Source organism: Mercenaria mercenaria, chromosome 16, assembly GCF_021730395.1.
Source record: "Mercenaria mercenaria strain notata chromosome 16, MADL_Memer_1, whole genome shotgun sequence".
Classification (NCBI taxonomy): domain Eukaryota; kingdom Metazoa; phylum Mollusca; class Bivalvia; order Venerida; family Veneridae; genus Mercenaria; species Mercenaria mercenaria.
The window spans coordinates 50,400,527-50,425,306 of record NC_069376.1 but is presented as its reverse complement, the minus strand read 5'-3'; the positions used below and the strand labels follow the sequence as shown (position 1 = coordinate 50,425,306).

General features: G+C 36.7%; 1 protein-coding gene across 2 annotated transcripts in view; it reads left to right on the top strand.

Moving 5' to 3' along the window:
• Positions 1-22,988, top strand: part of LOC123540426 (glutaminase liver isoform, mitochondrial-like) — a 46,086-nt gene extending 23,098 nt beyond the window's left edge. For both annotated transcript variants that reach the window (XM_045325438.2, XM_045325440.2), the window contains 7 exons: positions 250-316; positions 875-925; positions 1,705-1,881; positions 2,701-2,832; positions 3,568-3,722; positions 9,766-9,906; positions 17,551-22,988. In XM_045325438.2, coding sequence (XP_045181373.2) covers positions 250-316; positions 875-925; positions 1,705-1,881; positions 2,701-2,832; positions 3,568-3,722; positions 9,766-9,906; positions 17,551-18,013 — 1,186 coding nt within the window. In that variant the 3' untranslated portion in view covers positions 18,014-22,988. The remainder of the gene's footprint in view (positions 1-249; positions 317-874; positions 926-1,704; positions 1,882-2,700; positions 2,833-3,567; positions 3,723-9,765; positions 9,907-17,550) is intronic.
• The last annotated feature ends 1,792 nt before the right edge of the window (positions 22,989-24,780 follow it).

The following is a 24,780-nucleotide window of genomic DNA, read 5'->3' as shown; positions in this document are numbered from 1 at the left end:
TTTCCAAGAAAAAAGTGGCTTTAGATATTTGCTTAAGTTCATTAATAATTTCAAAACTCCTAAATTCTTTTATAGTTCTTAGATATATTTTGTGTAATTTACACTGACTAAGTTCACATTCTGCTCCACACTTTATGTATTTCATATCACGTAAATTCTTTACATGTCTTTTCATATATTTAAATTCTGTCTTCATATATAGATTCCTTTCATTTTGTAACTTAATTACTTAATGTTTGTTTATTTCAGATTCCTGTCAGAAAGAGAGACAGCAGATAGAAATTTTGCTCTTGGTTATTATATGAGAGAGAAGAAGGTAAACTTTGATACTTTTTTAAAAATTCACCATGAATTAACCAAAAAAAAAAAAAAAAAAAGACAATCAAAATGTATTCATAATAGTACAAGACCTACCTCTGAATTTCAGAAGGAGATGCATAGAAAATATATTGTTAACACATGAGGACCACAAAAATGCACAAGTCAGCCGTTAAGCTCAAGGCTGAATGGATCTTGTCAGTTAATTGAGTGAATAAATTAATACTGGTATAGAATTTATAAATAAGAGCAGTGGTCTAGTGGATAAAGACTTTGCCACTCAGCCCCTGGATTGTAGGTTTGAGCACCACTGGGGTCATGATCACACCTCATGTGACACCAGTATTCCAGGAAGCCGCCTCTAGAGTGGTTTAAGTAAACTTATAGCTTTCATCACATTTGAGCTTAAATGAATTTGGGAAAACTAAATTGATTTAATATGAACACTATGTTGTTCTAATTGAAACTGTGTTGAATATAAGACAGAAAACCCAAAAAAGCAATACTAACTACTCTTTATGGTAGTGATTTCATGCTTGTACAATGTATATTTCAGTGTTTTCCTGAAGGTACAAACCTCATGGAAGTGATGGACTTCTATTTCCAGGTAAGATTATTTCACTGATTCTCAACATGGAGTCTGCTGTACTAAAGCTTCTTTGAAGTTGTGTATTTGCTGTATTTATGAATATCTTTTTCTCTTTGAGTTAAGATGTCACCATACCATGAAAATTATATATAGTGCATAAAATTAGTGTACAAAAAAAGAATTCCTCCTACTTAAAGGACATGGTTTGGAACTCTAATGCTGTTGCAGCAACACCTTTCCATAAGCAACCAGAACTGGACTTGTATTTATCAATATTAAAAGTCTAAAACAACAAATATTGAAGTTGTCATAACTTTGTTTAAGCTGAATCTGTTAAGGTTGCAATAACATAGAAATAGAAATGAAACTTTAACATTTTAAAGTCAAGATAATAGACGTTAAACATTGATGATCACAGGCCAGGGACTTGCAGGAAGTATACCTGAGAGTAATTTAAATAAGTGTCAATCTTTCTTCACCTTCAAGAAAAAAAAATACAGTCCATTCTTAGAATACAGTTTGATAAGCTAACTTACTGTCTTGTCTTACAGTAAACCACTTGTTATCTTGTCTTACAGTTAACCACTTGTTATCTTGTCTTACATTAAACCACTTGTTATCTTGTCTTACATTAAACCACTTGTTATCTTGTCTTGTCTTACAGTTAACCATTTGTTATCTTGTCTTACAGTTAACCACTTGTTATCTTGTCTTACAGTAACCACTTGTTGTCTTACAGTAAACCACTTTTTATCTTGTCTGTCTTACAGTAAACCATTTGTTATCTTGTCTTACAGTTATGTTCTCTTGAAATAACTTGTGAGTCTGGTGCAGTGATGGCGGCCACTCTAGCTAACGGGGGTATATGTCCTATCACAGGAGATAAAGTTTTCTCGTCATCTTCAATGCGAGACACCTTGTCACTGATGCTTACATGTGGCATGTATGATTATTCTGGAGAATTTGCTTTCAAGGTAAATTTTTTCCCATCTGGTATTTTACAGCTTTTCACTGATGTGTGTATGTCATATTAGAACTGAAATATGGCTTTGAAGATTTTATGGCAGTATGAATAACATTGGGTATGTTCCAGTATGTAAAGACTAGAGATACCCATGCATTTAAACATCATGGCCAAATGTATTTCACGCTACTTATATATACTATTAAAAGTGTTATATATTGCGGAGTTTCATCCAGCTTATATTTACAGTTTTAATAAATCACTAAAATTGTTATTTATTGCTCAAAGTAGTTGTTGTTAAAGTAATAGACAAAGATTTGTTTCTATTTGTGTCAAAATAAACTCATTTCACAAGCTTCTTCTAGTAAAGTTTGGTTTTAAGGTTTATGATTGTGATTCATGTAAACTTTGCTCTCACTTGGATTCTCTGTTATAAATACCACACCTACAAACTACATGTAGGTTAAGTGGAACTAGGTTATACAACTGTATCTAAAATCACTGGAGGTAGTATGTCAAACTTTGTTACCTTGAACTCAATGGGACAGACAAAATTTCTTCGAACTATTGGTAGTTTGAGCCATCGAACTACATAGATTACGTTGGGATTTGACCGGGACCTGATAATGAGTTTGAGTAAAGGGTGGTGTTTCAATTGACCAAGTTCGAGAGGATGAAGCTCAACTGTATGTAATAAATTGTATTTTCACTATATCTTGAGATGGCTGTTTGCTATTTGTTAATGCCTGCATAGCTGTCACAGACTTCTTGTATTCCAGTATGTATGGTATGCATCAATATTTATATGACATTTTGTGTGTATATATAGGTAGGACTTCCAGGAAAATCTGGTGTCTCAGGAGGGATAATGCTTGTAGTACCCAACAAGATGGGATTCTTTCTTTGGAGCCCGGCCTTAGATAAATGGGGAAACAGTTGCAGAGGAGTGCAATTTGCCCAGGTATTTGTTCAACTTGGTTGTTTTATTTGAGTTTAAAAACAAGATTTTCTGCACGTAAGTTATTTTCATTCCAGATAAGACTTTTGACTTCTTAGGGTGTTGGATGATGCTTGTGTTTTAAATATCATAGCGGACAACACTTATGCATGAATGCATTTAGCTGAGCCTTGTTAGCATCTAAACAATTACTTTGCAGTCAGATAAACATATCGACATATTGTCACCTTATTTCCACAATGTCGTAACTTACATTTTGATAGTTTTGGGAAACAGCGTATAAAGATTTGAGTGTCAATGACTTTATGGTACTTACAGCCTTGTTACCCATTTAATTTAGTTCTACAAGGCCACAAATAAAATTGAAATTCACCATCATACAGAGGTCATAGAGACATACTTAATGACACTAAAATCTCAATTTTATCAAAAATGGACTTACGTACAGCATTGTGGAAATAAGGAGACAATATGTAACCAGGGAAATATTCTCATCATACCAGTATATCATTTATCTTTGAACAGGTCAAAAGAAGACAATATTTTGGAATTTGCAGTTTTTAATGAAAACACATGAAGAAAATTCATTTCCTTAATAAAAAAGAACGAAATAGCTTAATTCTGCATATTTAGAAAAAATAATGGCCTGATAAAACAGCTTTTTCTTTAACTGACAGATTGATTGGTTGGTTCCATTTTTCAGATACATTAATGAGTGCTCTTAACATTGATTTGCAGGAATTGGTCAAAAAATTCAATTTCCATCACTATGACAACCTGAAATTTACTCAAAAGAAGGTTGATCCATGTCAGAAGAAGATTGAATCTCGAGCTACAGAAGTTGTTAACCTGCTTTTCAGTGCTTATAATAGTGACATTTCCGCCCTTAGAAGGTATGCATTTTTAGCTTACCTGAATTTCGTTTTAGGTGAGCAGTTAGTATAGATGGATGGTCCTTTATCATATTTCTGTCATCCTGCATCAACATTTTATTGAATGTCTCCTCTGAAACTACAGGTCAGAATTTTAAACCAAACTTGATCTGAAGTATTCTGGCATGGACCAATGTCAAGTTTCTTAAAATGGTTGCCAGAGCTAAAAACAAAACAAAAAATACAGCATTAAATGCCTTATTCTCATTGAACCACTTGATAGATGCTCACCAGAACTTAGTCCATTTCATACTTTAGGATCTTTTCTTGTTAAGATTGTTTTGTTTGACCCCATTTAGAGGTCACAAGAGCTAAAAATAGTTAAACCTTGAAATGATGTCTTCTCATGAACCATTTGATGGGTTGTCACCAAACTTTATTTGTAGCATCCATGTAGGTTCTCTGTAAATTTGTTTAAAAAATGGATTAGCTTAACCCCATTTAATGGCCACAAGAGCTAAAAATAGAAAAAGTTTTAAAATACTTCTTTTCATTAATCTAATCATGGGTCTTCACCAAACTTGGTCTGTAGCAATCCTTGTATGGACCTCTCGAGTTTGTTCAAACGATTACTGGTACATATTTTTTGACTCACTGCCAAACACCTTTACATAAATTTTAATGAAAATGCTCCTGGATGTTTTCCAAACCTGGTCCGGATCAATGTCCTTTTTGGGTGAGTGATTTAGGCCCATTTGGGATTCTTGTCTTTTGTTTGTTAGCAGGCAAGACCCACCTTGCCATAAAAAGGATCAAGCAGTATTAAAACTGACTATGCTACTGGATAAGCTGCTAATAGATTAAAAAAAAATGGTAAGCTAACATGGATATATTGTTTAAATTTTATTACCTGTCCCCAATCTTTTTAAGAAAACCATCCACTTGTCATATGGAAGGTAGTTGGTTCCTGCCCATGCTTTTAAATTTGAATTGAGGGATACTTACGGGTTTCCTCCACCATTAACCCTTACCCTGCTAAATTTCTATAAAAAGGGGTGCTTACCAAAAAAACAAAAAACTGACTGAATGGCAAATAGGGTAGATCATGCTCAGACTGCATGGATCTGCAGGCTAAACATGATCTACACTGGTCGCAAAGGCAGCATCACTCATGTTTAGCATAATTTGTTTTGAATCCGTATGTATACTTTTTCAAGAAATATATACAAAATTTCTTTATACAGTTTTAATCAGTCAAGTAACAGAAATATAAAGAAGCTATTTTTCAAACTTAATTATGAGACTTCAGTATTTTTCCATATTGATGAGCAGTTTTCATATCAGATGCATATCATCATATGTGGCATCACTGTTACATGTATCATTGTGTTAAACAGTTCTTTAACAACAAATTTTTCTACTTCAGTCTTGTTAAAAGAGAAAAATTATATGAGCCGTGCCATGAGAAAACCAACATAGTGGGTTTGCGACCAGCATCCGCACAGTCTGGTCAGGATCCATGCTGTTCGCTAACAGTTTCTCCAATTTCAGTAGGCTTTAAAAGCGAACAGCATGGATCCTGACCAGACTGCGCGGATGCGTAGGCTGGTCTGGATCCATGCTGGTCGCAAACCCACTATGTTGGTTTTCTCATGGCATGGCTCAATTATCATATATCTAATAATAATTATTAATCCCCCGCCGTGGCGGAGGGATTATAGGAATGGTCTGCTTCCGTCCGTCTGTCCGTCCTTCCGTCCGTCTTTCTGTCCGTCCTTCCGTCTGTAACAAAATCGTGTCCGGTCCATATCTCCTAAACCCCTCGAAGGATTTTCATGAAACTTGGGTCAAATGATCACCTCATCAAGACGATGTGCAGAACCCATGAGTCAGCCTTGTCGGTTCAAGGTCAAGGTCACAACTCGAGGTCAAAGGTTTGAGCCTGCCATTTTGTGTCCGCTCTATATCTCCTAAACCCCTTGAAGGAATTTTATAAAACTTGGGTCAAATGATCACCTCATCAAGAGGATGTGCAGAACCCATGAGTCAGCCATGCTGGCTCAAGGTCAAGGTCACAACTCAAGGTCAAAGGTTTGAGCCTTCCATTTTGTGTCAGCTCTATATCTCTTAAACCCCTTGAAGGAATTTTATCAAACTTGGGTCAAATGATTACCTCATCAAGACGATGTGCAGAACCCATGAGTCAGTCATGCCGGCTCAAGGTCAAGGTCACAACTTAGGGTCAAAGGTTTGAACCTTCCATTTTGTGTCTGCTCTATATCTCCTAAACCCCTTGAAGGATTTTCATCAAACTTGGGTCAAACGATCACCTCATCAAGGCGATGTGTAGACCTTATGAGTCAGCCATGTCTGCTCTAGGTCAAGGTCACAACTGAAGGTCAAAAGTTTGAGCCTTCCATTTTGTGTCTGCTCTATATCTCCTAAACCCCTTGAAGGAATTTTATAAAACTTGGGTCAAATGATTACCTCATCAGAACGATGTGCACAAATTATGAGTCAGCCATGCCAGCTCTAGGTCAAGGTCACAACTCAAGGTCAAAGGTTTGAGCCTTCCATTTTGTGTCCGCTCTATATCTCTTAAACCCCTTGAAGGAATTTTATAAAACTTGGGTCAAATGATCACCTCATCAAGACGATGTGCAGAACCCATGAGTCAGTCATGCCGGCTCAAGGTCAAGGTCACAACTTAGGGTCAAAGGTTTGAACCTTCCATTTTGTGTCCGCTCTATATCTCCTAAACACCTTGAAGGATTTTCATCAAACTTGGGTCAAACGATCACCTCATCAAGGCGATGTGCAGACCTTATGAGTCAGCCATGTCAGCTCAAGGTCAAGGTCACAACTGAAGGTCAAAGGTTTGAGCCTTCCATTTTGTGTCCGCTCTATATCTCTTAAACCCCTTGAAGGAATTTTATAAAACTTGGGTCAAATGATTACCTCATCAGAACGATGTGCAGAAATTATGAGTCAACCATGCCAGCTCAAGGTCAAGGTCACAACTAAGGGTTGAGGGTTTGAGCCTTCCATTTGGTGTCCACTCTGTATCTCCTTAACCCTTGAAGGATTTTCATCAAACTTGGGTCAAATGATCACCTCATCAACAACTCATGAGTCAGCCATGTCAACTCAAGGTCAAGGTCACAACTGAAGGTCAAAGGTTTCAGCTCTGTATCTCCTAAACCCCTTGAAGGATTTTCATGAAACTTTGGTCAAATGATCACCTCATCAAGACGTTGTGCAGAATTCATGAGTCAGCCATGTCAGTTCAAGGTCAAGGTCACAGCTAAAATCAAAGGTTTTACCCTTTCACTATCCATAGCAGTGGCGGGGGATTTAGCTGTCTTTCAGACTGCCGTGTAATGATTATGATAAGAGTCTTTCACGAAAATATTTGATTAAAACTTAAAATAGTCGTTCCACATATCACACACATCATTTGACACCAGGGCATATATATAATGTATATTTTGCACCAGGGCTTCGGAAATTTTGATAACTCAATCGGTCCAAAACGAAAATCCTGACATCGGCGCTACCCCACCCACTGCATTCCCAATATTACATATTTTGTAAAACGTGATAGAGTAAAGAAATAAGCATTGTCATGCATTAAAACTGAGTTACCAGTCACCGCGCGTTACCATACAATGAGGACAGTTATTCAGTGTTATGTGTGATCGTTACTTTGTTTAAATTTTGATGTTTTTCCGAGATAATACTAGCTAGGATAAAATTGCCGAGGCATTGACATCGTGTGCGTAACTAGTCTAAAAGCCAACGCACGTGACTTCGATACCGTATACATGGCAGATACTGTGATGTTTCCTCATTCTTTGACGGAATTCTATAAAATACAATGCGTCAGAGTGAGTTACACGACACATATTCTCTGCTAAACAGCCTCGGTATTTAAATAATACTTTGCCGCGTTATGTGAACGCTGAGATCGAATTTCCCGCATGTATAGTACCAAAACGTCACGCGGGTTGGCCACGGATATTTCATTTCACTTACGTTGTACTTTAATAAGCAACTACATTTTATAAAGTTATATGTTCTCTTCTGATGTAAACAAAATTTCATTTTGAAACGTTTTTTAAAAGACCGATTTGATAAACAGCGCCACTCCAGTTTTCTTTATCATTCGTGGTTGCCCGTCCATTTTTTTTTTCTTTTTTGTACAGTCGGGTTGCAAAGACGAATTTCTGCATTTGTTTCAACTGAAGCCCCAACAAATGAATCATGTAATTTTTTTCAAATCAAGTAATTATAAAAATTATTTTTATCGGTTTTCCGTGTGATGTCTCATTAAATCAAAAACCTATAATGTACAATTATAGCTCTTTGATTAAATGCAGTGACCATTTGTTTGTTACCGTGATTAAACATAGCCTTTTGAAATAAACCATCCGTCGGAATCTAAATAAAAGAAGTGGATCCCCGTCGAAATGATTTGGATCCAGTCAGAAACGTTTGGAAACCAGTCAAAAATGTTTAATACACTGCAGTCGGCTGTCTGCAAACATTAAAGGATGTGCCGCGTGAGCACTGATTGCGTCACGCGCTAATTACGGACCGATTATCAAAGTGACAATCAGACCGTTTGACACATTTATTGATTATCTGAGGGTGCGACCAACAATTTTCTGCTTGGCAGGTGATCGTGTATTGAGATATCAGACCGAAATTTATACTTTTCTCCATTTTTACGGGACCGATTTTATTCGTTTTTTCACTTCACGAATCGGTCTGAAAAGTCAAAAATCGGTCCAAAACAGACAAACCGGCAAATTTCCGAAGCCCTGTTTTGCACCAATATTTCATGAATTCTATCCCTTTTTACTTAAATTTAATGTTAAAGTTTTGATGCACTTTTGCTCTATCTCAATTATTACCCAATGAATTTGATTCAGACTTAAAACAGTTGTTCAACATTATGACGCACATCATATAACAGAAGGGCTATAACTCTTGCACCAATATTTCTGGAATTGTGCCCCCATTTTACTTACAGTTTCAATTTAATTTTGCTTCACCAAATCTAGTTGTTACTAAATGGATTTGATTATAATTGATAATTATTTATGTATTTATCTGTTATTACTTAAAACATTTGACACAGATTTAAGCTGTTGTCCAATATCTTCATCCACATAAGAGTCATTTAACACTCCAGTAACAGCTGAAGCTTCCTCAGATGTGCCCAATTTCACTTTCCAGCATCGAAATAGTCAAGTGTGCTGTCTCCTGTGACATTTCTTGTTTTGTTTTTGTTTCAGAAAAAAATCTATTCTGTAATACCGTATTATCAGTATTTTAACATTAAGAAAACTTTCTATGGTTGAAATTACTTGTCTTGATCAATGCAGATATACATAATATCTTCAGTTTATGATTCTAAACTAGTTTGATATCTCTGTGCTACATTTAGCTATCTTTATAAACCAGTTTGTTCTAAGATTTGCACAAAGTAAAGTGCTCTAGCTGGACAGTTTTAGATTTGCACTAAATGATAAAACTGGTCAGTTTTAGATTTGCACTATGTGATTTAACTTGTCTGTTTTAGATTTGCCCTACATGAAAAAACTGGTCTCTTTTTAGCTTGACTGTTTGAAGAATAGTGAGAGCTATTCTGCTCACTCAGACATCTTGGTTAAAGCTCTGTTTGCAAGTTTATATCACAGAAACCATTGCATGTATTGTATTGAAACTTTACAGAAGGCTTCCTAGTCATCAAACCAACTCAAATAACCAAGTTTGATAACTCTTGGTTGAACTTTATTCATATTGTGGCCCTTTTTCGATTTTGAAAATTTAGTTTAAGTTTTGCTTTCAAGTTGTCATTGCCATAATAGAATTTAAATTTGTTATAAATTGTAATAAAAGAACTCAGTATCATAAGTCTTGCCAAGTTTTTGCTCTTGTTCGAAGATGTTGAACAGTTGAGTGCACTGTATTATTGACAGCTCTTGTAATATATGCTGTAAGACACCTAATGGTCTGTTTTAGATGTGCTAGAAGTGACGTAAACTGTCTATTTTAGATATGCACTAAGTGACCTAGATATGGACCAGTCAGATTATGATGGGAGGACAGCTTTACATATCGGGGCTGCAGAAGGTCATGAGAGTGTTGTACGCTTCCTGATTGACAAGTGTAAATGTAACCCATTTGTAGTAGATAGGTGAGTAACCCATTTGTAGTAGAAAGGTGAGTAACCCATTTGTAGTAGATAGGTGAGTGTCCCATTTGTAGTAGATAGTTGAGTATCCCATTTGTGGTAGATAGGTGAGTGTCTCATTTGTAGTAGATAGGTGAGTAACCCATTTGTAGTAGATAGGTGAGTGTCCCATTTGTAGTAGATAGGTAAGTATCCCATTATATATAGGTGAGTAATCCATTTGTAGTAGATATGTGAGTAACCCATTTGTAGTAGATAGGTGACTAACCCTTTTGAAATAGATAGGTGAGTATCCCATTTATAGTAGATAGATGAGTAACCCATTTGTAGTAGATAGCTGAGTAATCCATTTGTTGTAGATAGATAGGTGAGTATCTCATTTGTAGTAGATAGGTGAGTTACCCATTTGTTGTAGATCGGTGAGTATCCCATTTGTAGTAGATAGGTGAGTTACCCATTTGTTGTAGATAGGTGAGTTACCCATTTGTTGTAGATAGGTGAGTTACCCATTTGTTGTAGATAGGTGAGTTACCTGTTTGTTGTAGATAGGTTTGTATCTCATTTGTTGTAGATAGGGGAGTATCTCATTTGTATTATATAGGTGAGTAACCCATTTGTAATAGATAGGTGAGTAACCCATTTGTAGTAGATAGGTGAGTTACCCATTTGTAGTAGATAGGTGAGTTACCCATTTGTAGTAGATAGGTGAGTTACCCATTTGTAGTAGATAGGTGAGTTACCCATTTGTAGTAGATAGGTGAGTTACCCATTTGTAGTAGATAGGTGAGTTACCCATTTGTAGTAGATAGGTGAGTCACCCATTTGTAGTAGATAGGCGAGTTACCCATTTGTAGTTGATAGGTGAGTAACCCATTTGTAGTTGATAGGTGAGTAACCCATTTGTAGTTGATAGGCGAGTTACCCATTTGTAGTTGATAGGTGAGTAACCCATTTGTAGTAGATAGGTGAGTAACCCATTTGTAGTAGATAGGTGAGTCACCCATTTGTAGTAGATAGGCGAGTTACCCATTTGTAGTTGATAGGTGAGTAACCCATTTGTAGTTGATAGGTGAGTAACCCATTTGTAGTTGATAGGTGAGTAACCCATTTGTAGTTGATAGGTGAGTAACCCATTTGTAGTAGATAGGTGAGTAACCCATTTGTAGTAGATAGGCGAGTTACCCATTTGTAGTTGATAGGCGAGTTACCCATTTGTAGTTGATAGGTGAGTAACCCATTTGTAGTTGATAGGTGAGTAACCCATTTGTAGTTGATAGGCGAGTTACCCATTTGTAGTTGATAGGTGAGTAACCCATTTGTAGTTGATAGGTGAGTAACCCATTTGTAGTTGATAGGTGAGTAACCCATTTGTGGTAGACAGGTGAGTTACCGGTCAAAGGTTTGAGCCTTCCATTTTGTGTCAACTCTGTATCTCCTAAACCCCTTGAAGGATTTTTATTAAACTTGGGTCAAATGATCATCTCATAAAGAGCTCATGAGTCAGCCATGTCAACTCAAGGTCAAGGTCACAACTCAAGGTCAAAGGTTTTAGCTCTGTATCTCCTAAACCCCTTGAAGGATTTTTATTAAACTTGGGTCAAATGATCATCTCATAAAGAGCTCATGAGTCAGCCATGTCAACTCAAGGTCAAGGTCACAACTCAAGGTCAAAGGTTTTAGCTCTGTATCTCCTAAACCCCTTGAAGGATTTTCATGAAACTTGGGTCAAATGATCACCTCATCAAGACGTGCAGAATTCATGAGTCAGCCATATCAGTTCAAGGTCAAGGTCCCGGCTAAAGGTCAAAGGTTTACCCTTTCACTATTCATAACAGTGGCAGGGGATTTAGCTGTCTTTCAGACTGCCTTGTTTTAAATGATAATTGACAAGAAAACTGCACTTACTTGATTTTTGGGGGGGTTTTGGTTTTGGATGATGGTCAGGTTCTACACTGTTTTACAATACTACTACACAAACTTCAAATATACATGTACAAGGAAAGTATGAAAAAGTCGAGGGAAAAAACGTTGCGTTTCTAGATGTACTGAGCATAGATATTACATTGAAGTAGAAAGAAATAGACAGCATTTTTAAATTAGATACTTTTGTATAAAAGGGGGTTAATTACAAAAATATATAAGAATCAATGAAACATAAGTTTCTAATAGGGGTAGTAATACTGCACTCTTAAGCCTGAAATAAAACTTGTGAACACATTTAATATTTCACACTTTGTTACCATGCATTAAATTTTCCATTGCACATCTGACAAAACTAATGTTCCTGAACGAATTCATTATAAACAGGCTGTTCTGGTCTACAAATCCCTACATAACATTTGCCCCCCAGTATCTAAACTCTAAATTTCAGTCCCTGCAAAATTCATGTGAGCTTGAACTTAGATCCAGAGATAATGCTAACCTGGCCGTCCCCAAACCACGCAATGTAACCCATTTGTAGTAGATAGGTGAGAAATCCATTTGTAGTAGATAGGCGAGTTACCCATTTGTAGTTGATAGGTGAGTAACCCATTTGTAGTTGATAGGCGAGTTACCCATTTGTAGTAGATAGTTGAGTTACCCATTTGTAGTAGACAGGTGAGTTACCCATTTGTAGTAGATAGGTGAGTAACCCATTTGTAGTTGATAGGTGAGTTACCCATTTGTAGTAGACAGGTGAGTTACCCATTTGTAGTAGACAGGTGAGTTACCCATTTGTAGTTGATAGGTGAGTTACCCATTTGTGGTAGACAGGTGAGTTACCCATTTGTCGTAGACAGGCGAGTTACCCATTTGTGGTAGACAGGTGAGTTACCCATTTGTGGTAGACAGGCGAGTTACCCATTTGTGGTAGACAGGCGAGTAACCCATTTGTAGTTGATAGGTGAGTTACCCATTTGTAGTTGATAGGTGAGTAACCCATTTGTAGTAGACAGGTGAGTTACCCATTTGTAGTAGACAGGTGAGTTACCCATTTGTAGTAGACAGGTGAGTAACCCATTTGTAGTAGACAGGTGAGTTACCCATTTGTAGTAGACAGGTGAGTTACCCATTTGTAGTAGACAGGTGAGTTACCCATTTGTAGTAGACAGGTGAGTAACCCATTTGTAGTAGACAGGTGAGTTACCCATTTGTAGTAGACAGGTGAGTTACCCATTTGTAGTAGACAGGTGAGTTACCCATTTGTAGTAGACAGGTGAGTTACCCATTTGTAGTAGACAGGTGAGTAACCCATTTGTAGTAGACAGGTGAGTAACCCATTTGTAGTAGACAGGTGAGTTACCCATTTGTAGTAGACAGGTGAGTAACCCATTTGTAGTAGACAGGTGAGTTACCCATTTGTAGTAGACAGGTGAGTAACCCATTTGTAGTAGACAGGTGAGTAACCCATTTGTAGTAGACAGGTGAGTAACCCATTTGTAGTTGACAGGTGAGTAACCCATTTGTAGTAGACAGGTGAGTTACCCATTTGTAGTAGACAGGTGAGTAACCCATTTGTAGTAGACAGGTGAGTTACCCATTTGTAGTAGACAGGTGAGTTACCCATTTGTAGTAGACAGGTGAGTAACCCATTTGTAGTAGACAGGTGAGTTACCCATTTGTAGTAGACAGGTGAGTTACCCATTTGTAGTAGACAGGTGAGTAACCCATTTGTAGTAGACAGGTGAGTAACCCATTTGTAGTAGACAGGTGAGTAACCCATTTGTAGTAGACAGGTGAGTAACCCATTTGTAGTAGACAGGTGAGTAACCCATTTGTAGTAGACAGGTGAGTTACCCATTTGTAGTAGACAGGTGAGTAACCCATTTGTAGTAGACAGGTGAATTACCCATTTGTAGTAGACAGGTGAGTAACCCATTTGTAGTAGACAGGTGAGTTACCCATTTGTAGTAGACAGGTGAGTTACCCATTTGTAGTAGACAGGTGAGTAACCCATTTGTAGTAGACAGGTGAGTTACCCATTTGTGGTTGACAGGTGAGTTACCCATTTGTAGTAGACAGGTGAGTAACCCATTTGTGGTAGACAGGTGAGTTACCCATTTGTAGTAGACAGGTGAGTTACCCATTTGTGGTAGACAGGTGAGTTACCCATTTGTGGTAGACAGGTGAGTTACCCATTTGTGGTAGACAGGTGAGTTACCCATTTGTGGTAGACAGGTGAGTAACCAATTTGTGGTAGACAGGTGAGTTACCCATTTGTGGTAGACAGGTGAGTAACCCATTTGTAGTAGACAGGCGAGTTACCCATTTGTGGTAGACAGGTGAGTAACCCATTTGTAGTAGATAGGCGAGTTACCCATTTGTGGTAGACAGGTGAGTAACCCATTTGTAGTAGACAGGCGAGTAACCCATTTGTAGTAGATAGGTGAGTAACCCATTTGTAGTAGACAGGTGAGTTACCCATTTGTAGTAGACAGGTGAGTTACCCATTTGTAGTAGACAGGTGAGTTACCCATTTGTAGTAGACAGGTGAGTTACCCATTTGTAGTAGACAGGTGAGTTACCCATTTGTTGTAGACAGGTGAGTTACCCATTTGTTGTAGACAGGTGAGTTACCCATTTGTAGTAGACAGGTGAGTTACCCATTTGTAGTAGACAGGTGAGTTACCCATTTGTAGTAGACAGGTGAGTTACCCATTTGTAGTTGACAGGTGAGTTACCCATTTGTAGTAGACAGGTGAGTTACCCATTTGTAGTTGACAGGTGAGTTACCCATTTGTAGTAGACAGGTGAGTTACCCATTTGTAGTAGACAGGTGAGTTACCCATTTGTAGTAGACAGGTGAGTTACCCATTTGTAGTAGACAGGTGAGTTACCCATTTGTAGTAGACAGGTGAGTAACCCATTTGTAGTAGACAGGTGAGTTACCCATTTGTAGTTGACAGGTGAGTTACCCATTTGTAGTTGACAGGTGAGTAACCCATTTGTAGTAGACAGGTGAGTTACCCATTTGTAGTAGACAGGTGAGTTACCCATTTGTAGTTGACAGGTGAGTTACCCATTTGTAGTAGACAGGTGAGTTACCCATTTGTAGTTGACAGGTGAGTTACCCATTTGTAGTAGACAGGTGAGTTACCCATTTGTAGTTGACAGGTGAGTTACCCATTTGTAGTAGACAGGTGAGTTACCCATTTGTAGTAGACAGGTGAGTTACCCATTTGTAGTAGACAGGTGAGTTACCCATTTGTTGTAGATAGGTGAGTTACCCATTTGTAGTAGATAGGTGAGTTACCAATTTGTAGTAGATAGGTGAGTTACCCATTTGTTGTAGACAGGTGAGTTACCCATTTGTAGCAGATAGGTGAGTAACCCATTTGTAGTTGATAGGTGAGTCAGGCTTCTGAATTCTTTCCAACTTTAGACCAGTAATTGATGGTAACGTAAATCTTTTGCTTTAAGCTGATTTTAAGTAGGAAGGTTGTGAGGGTTGTTGCACCTTTCGTTACCTCTCATCAACAGCCTCACTCAGACCAAGTTGGCGGTTATTATGATTGCATACCGTTTTTCCAAAGGGCCTTGCTATAGATTAATCTATTATAGACTCTACTTGTATTCTATTCAAACTTTATTCAAACTTTCACACAAATGAGATTGGGCAGATAGATTTTGATCAGTTTATGCTAGGTTTGATATTGTATGATATTCTGATCCCGGTCCTTAAACTGGGTTTGGAAACAATAAAGTTTCAAATCTCCAGTAACTGTTTTACTCTGTGCCTTTAAATGTGTATGATAGATTTAGATATTTATTGCATCAGCCTTAGTTTGTGAATTTTATCCAGACGTTGACATGATGCGAAGAATTTGCAAGTCAGAGCGAATTATTTGAATGGACATAATAATAATTAAAGTTTCACCTGTTTAAAATTTGAGACAGCCATTGCTGTAAATATCAGCAACAATAAAACTGGGCATTTTACTGAGAAAATAACCATCTATAAAATGCAGACATTTATAATTGTAATGCATACATTTGAGGCTGTATACCATTTTCTAAACTTGTACTAGTTGTAAACATTTTCAAACATGTTGTTTGAACTGCTAAGTTATGCAACTGTTTTGCATTTTTAGCTCACCTGAGCATTGCTCAGGTGAGTTTTTCTGATCGCTCGATGTCTGGCGTCCGTCGTCTGTCGTCCGTCTGTTGTCTGTTGTCCGTCAACATTTAGCTTGTGTATGCGATAGAGGCTGTATTTTTCAACTGATCTTCATGAAGTTTGGTCAGAATGATTACCTTGATGAAATCAAGGCCGAGTTTGAAAATGGGTCATCTGGGGTCAAAAACTAGGTCACTAGGTCAAATCAAAGAAAAACCTTGTGTATGCGATAGAGGCTGTATTTTTCAACTGATCTTCATGAAATTTGGTCAGAATGATTACCTTAATAAAATCTAGGCCAAGTTCGAAAATGGGTCATCTGGGATCAAAAACTAGGTCACTAGGTCAAATCAAAGAAAAACTTTGTGTATGCGATAGATGCTGTATTTTTCAATTGAGGTTCATGAATTTTGATCAGAATGATCACCTTGATAAAATCTAGGCCAAGTTCGAAAATTGGTCATCTTGGGTCAAAAACTAGGTCACTAGGTCAAATCAAAGAAAAACCTTGTGTATGCGATAGAGGCTGTATTTTTCAATTGATCTTCATGAAATTTTGTCAGAATGATTACCTTGATGAAATCTAGGCTGAGTTCGAAAATGGGTCATCTGGGGTGAAAAACTAGGTCACTAGGTCAAATCAAAGAAAAACCTTGTGTATGCAGTAGATGCTGTATTTTTCAATTGATCTTCATGAAATATCGTCAGAATGATTGCCTTGATGAAATCTAGGTTAATTATGAATATGGGTCATCTGGGGTCAAAAACTAGGACACAAGGTCAAATCAAAGAAAAACCTTGTGTATGCAATAGGGGCTGCATTTTACACTGGATCTTCATGAAATTTGATCAGAATGTTTGTCTGCCAGTGGATGAAATCTAGGTTGAGTCTAAATATGGGTCATCTAGGGTCAAAAACTAGGTCACCCGGTCAAATTAAAGAAAAACCTTGTGTACAATAGGGGGTGCATTTTACACTGGATATACATAACATTTAGTCAGAATGATTGCCTTGATGAAATCTAGGTCAAGTTAGAATATGGGTCATCTGTGGTTAAAAACTAGGTCACTAGGTCAAATAAAAAAAAACCTTGTGTATGCGATAGAGACTGTATTTTTCAATTGATCTTCATGAAATTTGGTCAGAATGATAGCCTTGATGAAATTAAGGTCAATTTTGAATACGGGTCATCTGGGATCAAAAACTAGGTCGCTAGGACAAATCAAAGAAAAAGGTTTTGTATGCGATAGAGGCTGTATTTTTCAATTGAGGTTCATGAAATTTAGCCAGAATGATTGCTTTGATCAAATCTAGATCAAGTTTGAATGTAGGTTACCTTGGCTTAAAAACTAGGTCATTATGTTAAATTGAAGAAAATACTTGTTTACACTTCAAGAGACTACATTTTTGGTCCAATTTTAATGAAAATTGGTCAGAATGTTTCCATGAAATCACTATGTCAAACATGTTTATACTGTTATGGTGTGTTTAGGTGAGCGACCTAGGGCCATCTTGGCCCTCTTGTTTTGTAATATTTTCTTTTACACAGGTGGGGTTTTACACCATTGGCTGATGCAAAACGTTTCCGTCACAACAAGGTTGTGAAGCTGCTTGAACATGCCATGGATAATTACAATGCAGATGTAAAAATTGACAGGAGGTTCCAGGCCATTGACAGTACAAAGTATGAAGAAATCACATTTAATAGGGACGAAACATTTAGTGGTGATAAACAGATGAAACTTGATGGAATGAAGTATGTAGATGATGAGGATGTTATTTATAACATTGATACTTTAGATGCTGAGTTAGAAAACCAGTATGGTCTGGTTGAAGATCAGTTAGATAAAGATTTGGAAGTTAAAGATCTTCAAGCAAATCTGAGTGAAGAGAAGAAGCAGGATGGTGGTCTTGGTGTCGAAGAAGACTTGAACATTGGTGGAAAGGAAGAAAATGTTGTAAAAGTTAACAAAGATCACAATAACGAAACTGGTAGTCGGAAAGTGCTATAATGAATGATACTTGTTCCCATATTAATTTTACATACAGTGCAAAGAAAATGGAATCTCATTATTAACTGATTTTATTTAATATAAACTATAAATGAAATATCACTATATCTTTTTCTTATAATTTGATTATATTATTATATGAGTTTTGAGTCACTGAAAATTCTGTCTCTTGATGATGGAGGCTCAGTGATTAGTGTCATTAAACAGTACATGTTTTATTTCTGTTGCCAATGGCTTGCCACAATGTCTACTCGTTATGGGTAACACTATTTAGATATGCAAGACTCAACATCAACTTACAATGCAGGCCTTGCAGTAATTGGTGTTAAACTGCATACATGTGCTTTGTAATTATCATAACATATTTATTTTAATGCCTTGTCCCAGGGCACATTTTCTGTTGATAACATTTTATAGCTGTATTCCTTTTAACAGATACACATGGTTAAGGAAACCAAGCAAATTCCTTTAGTCATTGAATGGTTAGGTGTGAAGTAGATCTGTTGCTGTTGGATAGGGAATATAATCTGCAGTAGTCTAGTAAAAACTAGGAATGGCATATGCTTGACCTTCAGATATGGTCATTTGTTACCATTATTCTGGGTATTCCAGCTCAAATTGTTTAAACATTATTGTCGAGCCCGCTTGCTGTGAGCTCGATATAGTCGCCACTTTTGGCAGTTCGGTGTATGTGCGTGCGTTCGTTCGTGCGTGCATCTGTCCGATTTTATCCGGACCATAATTATGACATGCATGGACCAATCTTGTTGTGCCCCCCCATATGTGTTGGGGGCATATAGATTTGGTCATGTCCATTCGTCCGTCCGAAGTTCGTGACGCACCTAGCTCAAAAAGTGTTTGATATAAATTGATGAAACCTTGCATGAGTCTTTATCATGATATGAACTTGCAGACCTCCTATTTTTTCGTCTGGCTCTGCCCCCTATTTTTAGAGTTATGGCCCCTGAAATAGTCAAAAATTCACATTTTCACTGTGACACTCCTAGCTCAAAAAGTATTTGATATAGATTCATGAAACCTTGCATGAGTCTCAGTCATGATATGAACTTGCGCACCTTCTATTTTTCGTCTAGTTCCGCCCCCTATTTTCTGAGTTATGGCCCCTGAAATAGTCAAAAATGCACATTTTTACCTTGTGATACGCCTAGCTCAAAAAGTGTTTGATATAAATTGATGAAACCTTGTATGAGCCTTTATCATGATATGAACTTGAGCATCCCCTATTTTTGGTCTGGCTCTGCCTCCTATTTTCAGAGTTATGGCCCCTGAAATAGTCAAAAATGCACATTTTCACCTTGTGACACGCCTAGCTCAAAAAATGTTTGATATAGATTCATGAAACCTTGCTTGGGTCTTAATCATGATATGAACTTGCGCACCTCCTATTTTTCATTTTGGTCCACCCCCTATTTTATGGCCCCTGAAATAGTCAAAAATGCACATTTTCACCTTGTGATGCACCTAATTCAAAAAGTATTTAATTTAAATGATTGAAAACTTGCATAGTCTTTATCATGATATAAACTTGCACATGTCTTATTTTTTGGCTGGCTCCATCCCCTATTTTTAAAATTGTGGCCCCTGAAATAGTAAAAAAAAATGCACATTTTCACCTAATTATGTGCCTAGCTCAAAAAGTATTTGATGTAAATTTATGAAACCTTGCTTGGGTCTTTATCATGATGTGTCCTTGCACACTTGGCAGTCTTCCTGAGAATCTTGGCATTTATTACAAAGTTTTGGCCCTTGAAATAGCCAAAATAGTGGATTTTTTGTTTGTGATGCTCATAGCTCAAAAAGTATATGTCCTAGAATAATGAATCCTTTTCATATTTTGTTCGTTGAGGCTATACCCCATTAAGAATGCAAACATTTGAATTATTTCCCCTTATTTGTGACAAATGTACCAGTGTGTGTGTGGGGGGTGGGGGGGGGGGAAGCACACCCTGTGTCCTACAGACACATTCTAGTTTATATTTGGCTTGAATGTTTACCTCAATGAGAAGGTGTGTCATGCGCAAACCCCATGTTCCTATCTCAAAGGTCAAGGTCACAGTCAAAGGTCAAATTGAAGTTTGTCCGGAGCATTTCTTCTTCATGCATGGTGGGATTTTGATGTAAATTGGGTATGAATGTTCACCATTATGAGACGAAGTGTCATGCGCAAGAACCAGGTTCAAGGTCAAGGTCACACTTGACAGTTGGCGGGCTTGACATTCTGTCTGTGGGCATACTTGTATTTGTTAATTTCTTACATTTGGAATAACTTTCAATGTAACTTTTACTGATTTCCGCCATATCTATTGAATGATCTTGTCATCTAAGAGTGTAATTACTTTCTGAACCAGAACAAAAATAGAGAACAGAATGTCGGACATCGTGAGCTGCTTACTATTTGAGCCGCACCATGGGAAAACCAACATAGTGCATTTGCGACCAGCATGGATCCAGACCGGAGTGCGCATCTGCGCAGTCTGGTCAGGAGCAATGCTGTTCCCTAATTGTTTCTCTAATTTAATAGGCTTCGAAAGTGAACAGCATGGATCCTGACCAGACTGCGCAGATGCGCAGGCTGGTCTGGATCTATGCTGGTCACAAATGCACTGTGTTTGTTTTCGCATGGTGCGACTCATTTGTAGTAAATATGTGTTCAATTGTTTAGACATGTTGTCCATGATGTGCATATGATTTTGTTTATTACTATTTACAACAGGGTTTGAAAAACTCATCTTTATAATTTGATGACTTTCAAGGTTAATTCACTCATTCACTTGCAGAAGATGAAATTCACAAGTGAAAGCAAATAAAATTTGCATTTTATGTTACTTTACAAGTTTATATTTCTACTTTGATTTACCAGTATTTTATGCACTTAAATGTTATTTTGCTCTTTGAAGTATGTTTAAGAAAACTAATGTATTATATTGAAGTGATATTTTTGTCTCAGAAATGAAAATTTTCCATTAATTTTTTACATTATTTTGCAATTTTAGTTCTGTTCAATTTTTAGCTCATCTGATTTTTTGAAAAAAAATGATGAGTTATTGTCATCACTTGAGCGGTTGTCGGCGTCGGCGTCGGCGTTGCCTGGTTAAGTTTTATGTTTAGGTCAGCTTTTCTCCTAAACTATCAAAGCTATTGCTTTGAAACTTGGAATACTTGTTCACCATCATAAGCTGACCCTGTATAGGAAGAAACATAACTCCATCTTGCTTTTTGCAAGATTTATGGCCCCTTTTGTACTTAGAAAATATCAGATTTCTTGGTTAAGTTTTATGTTTAGGTCAACTTTTCTCCTAAACTATCAAAGCTTTTGCTTTGAAACTTGGAATACTTGTTCACCATCATAAGCAGACCCTGTACATCAAGAAACATAACTCCATCTTGCTTTTTGCAAGAATTATTGCCCCTTTTGGACTTAGAAAATCAGTTTTCTTGGTTAATTTTTATGTTTAGGTCAGCTTTTATCCTAAACTATCAAAGCTATTCCTTTAAAACTTGCAACACTTGTTCACCATCATAAGCTGACCCTGTACAGCAAGAAACATAACTCCATCCTGCTTTTTGCAAGATTTATGGCCCCTTTTGGACTTAGAAAATATCAGATTTCTTAGTTAAGTTTTATGTTTAGGTCAACTTTTTCTCTTAAACTATCAAAGCTATTGCTTTAAAACTTGCAACTCTTGTTCACCATCATAAGCTGACACTGTACAGCAAGCGACATAACTCCATCCTGCTTTTTGCAATAATTATTGCCCCTTTTGGACTTAGAAAAATCATTTTCTTGGTTGAATATTATGTTTAAGTCAACTTTTCTCATAAACTATCAAAGCTATTGCTTTAAAACTTGCAACAGTTTTTCACCATCATAAGTGGACACTGTACATCAAGAAACATAACTCTATCCTGCTTTTTGCAAGAATGATGGCCCTTTTTAGACTTAGAAAATCATGGGTAGGACAATATTTCTATTATACAAAAAAAATCAGATGAGCGTCAGCACCCGCAAGGTGGTGCTCTTGTTTTACTTCATGTTTATGCCTTATTGCTGTCTAATATATTTTTTTCTGTAAGTTTTATCATTTCAAAGTCTTTTTCTGTGATACAGTTTGTGAGGACAAACAATTTTTATGCTCATATGATTGATTATTGTATACCTGAACTCGACATTATCCAGTTTTTATTGTTGTAAAGAATCTTTAACACAGATATTTTGATGTAACTGTTGTCAGTAGATTAGTGAATTTGTGGGTTCATCCTTAGGAAGTAAACTTATGGGTTTAAACTCCACTGACTGTAGTTTGAGATTATTGAATTGTTTTTTTAAAAAGAACTTAAAGATACATTTATCCAGGAGATACGTTTATCCAGGATATGTAGTCTTATGATATCTAATGGCCCTTTAGGATCTTGGAGTACAGGATATGTCATATTTCATTACCTCTCATGAACAGACTCGGTCAAACTGTATGTGCTATTGTTTTGCTTGATTACCTAACCAGACGAACCTCGTTAACTTGAACTTGTCGGGACTGACAAAATTTGTTTGAGTTATCGTTTGTTCTAGTCATCAAACAATGTACATTATACAGAGTGAGTGAATGGTGGTGTATGAGTTGTCCAAGTTAAAGAGAACGAAGTTTGACTGTATGTGCTTTCAAAGGCTTTTTTATAGATTTTTCATGCTAAGAAATGTATCAGAGATTCCCTTTAAGTAATGTTTTTCATTGTGACAGGAATTGATTCTGGTCGTGAATGAGATATTATTTCATGATTATTTGTCATTTTATGTATCCAAAACAAAGCTAATAAATTTCTCTAATTAATAAGATCATACATAGTATATAATTATGTACTGTGTGGCAAACAGAGTGACTTCAATTTTTTTCATGATTGTTGCTATGTGGAATTTATGGGAATGTAGATTATAGATTATAGTCTGGAGGTGAGAGACCGTTTGAAAAAAAAATCTGCACAATCTCATTGTCATTGCCTCCTTTAAAAATTCTGTATTGGTGTACTGATTTTCACTGGATGTCATGTAGACATTTGCTTTAATTTTGGTAAAAAACATGTATTATTTTTTATACCAATGTGTAGAGTTCGCAGTACTTGATCAATAAATGTAAACCACTATTACAAAGACAATCTATGAAAACAAATATGTTTTGGACAGTCTGGTTTGATATAGATTTTTCATCTGTTTTATTTTTGTTTTTATTTTTGTTAATTGTTAAAGTCTTGATTTTACTGCTCATATTTGCTAACGGAAGAAGACCCCGGTGAAACAGGTACATTTATAGTACCATCAGTATTTCGTCAAAGAATTGAGTAGTGTTGCTAAGTGAGCGAGTTTGGGAAACAGTGGCTTGCCTCTGTTTGGAATGGTAGTCCAACCTTCAAAAGATAATAGGTAAGGGTAGATTTCTCGGAAGCACAGAGCACCACAAACACAGCCACAGAGCCATGCCACAAGTCTGTCCTTTCTGTCAATGATTTTGTCACAGTACTAAAGCTTACTTATTTCTAAAAATGCAGCATATGCTCATATTTTATTCCACCACAAACTCGAGTGTAATGTTAAGTATCACCATTTTTGTCTTTATCCAGAGGATGAAAATTTATGTAAAAATATCAAAAAGAAGCATTCATACAATACATGCAGGGTTGATCAGTTTCTAGAAATCGTGTTTTATCTCATGTGCACTTTTACTATTTCTTCCATGTATAATAATGAAGAATTTTAACATGAAACCCACTAGGAATTGACTTTTACTTATTATAAATATGATGAAGACATAAGTGATTGATCTGATCAGTTCAGTTGCTGTTCCTTCCGTCCGCAACATGGTCTACCAAATTTTTCCCTTTTAATGAAAAATATGCATTTAGTACTTAAATAATGTTGCCATTTGATAAAGTTATATTACATGCATTAAATTATGAGTGATATGTTAACACTGATTATATGTGTACTTACAATCCTATGTTTACATATTAATTAAATGAAATTATTGGTGTCAAATTGCTGTCGTCTTTGATGATCTATACATCACTAAACATTGAATCTCAGCTGTTTTGTTTGTTGGAAGTTGTAATAAATATAACTGTATAAGTCAATCTTTGTTTTTTATATGAAATTTATGGTTGGATCCAGGAGGCGACATTTCACCCTATACACTAACTTATGCAATTTTATGCCCCACATTTATGTTGGCGGCATATAGCGTTGCTGCTGTTCATCCTTCTGTACGTCCCGAAATCTTGGTGTCCAACTCTGCTGATTTGCTTCAAACATTCACAGCTGAACAAGCTTGATGTGCAGATGACCTTAAAGGAAGGAATTTTTTCTTTGACTATTTTTATCGCAGTTATGGCCCTTTGATAGTTTTGTTATATACAGTATAGAGAAAAATCATGTGTATCCAACTCCTCCCACACTATAAGCCTAACTTGTTTAGACGTTCACAGATGAACAAGCTTGATGTGCAGATGACCATGAAGCAGGAATTTTTTGCTGCGACTATTTCATTGCAGTGGTGGCCCTTGATAGTTTTGCTTTATAGAATATAGAGAGACTTTTGTGTGTCCAACCCCTCCCAAACTGTTAGCCTGATTTGCGTCAGACTTTCACAGATGAACAAGCTTGATGTGAGTATGACCATAAAGGAAGGAACCTTTGTTGTATTTATTTTTACTGCAGTATAGTCCTTTGATAGTTTTGCTATATAGATCTAGAATATAGT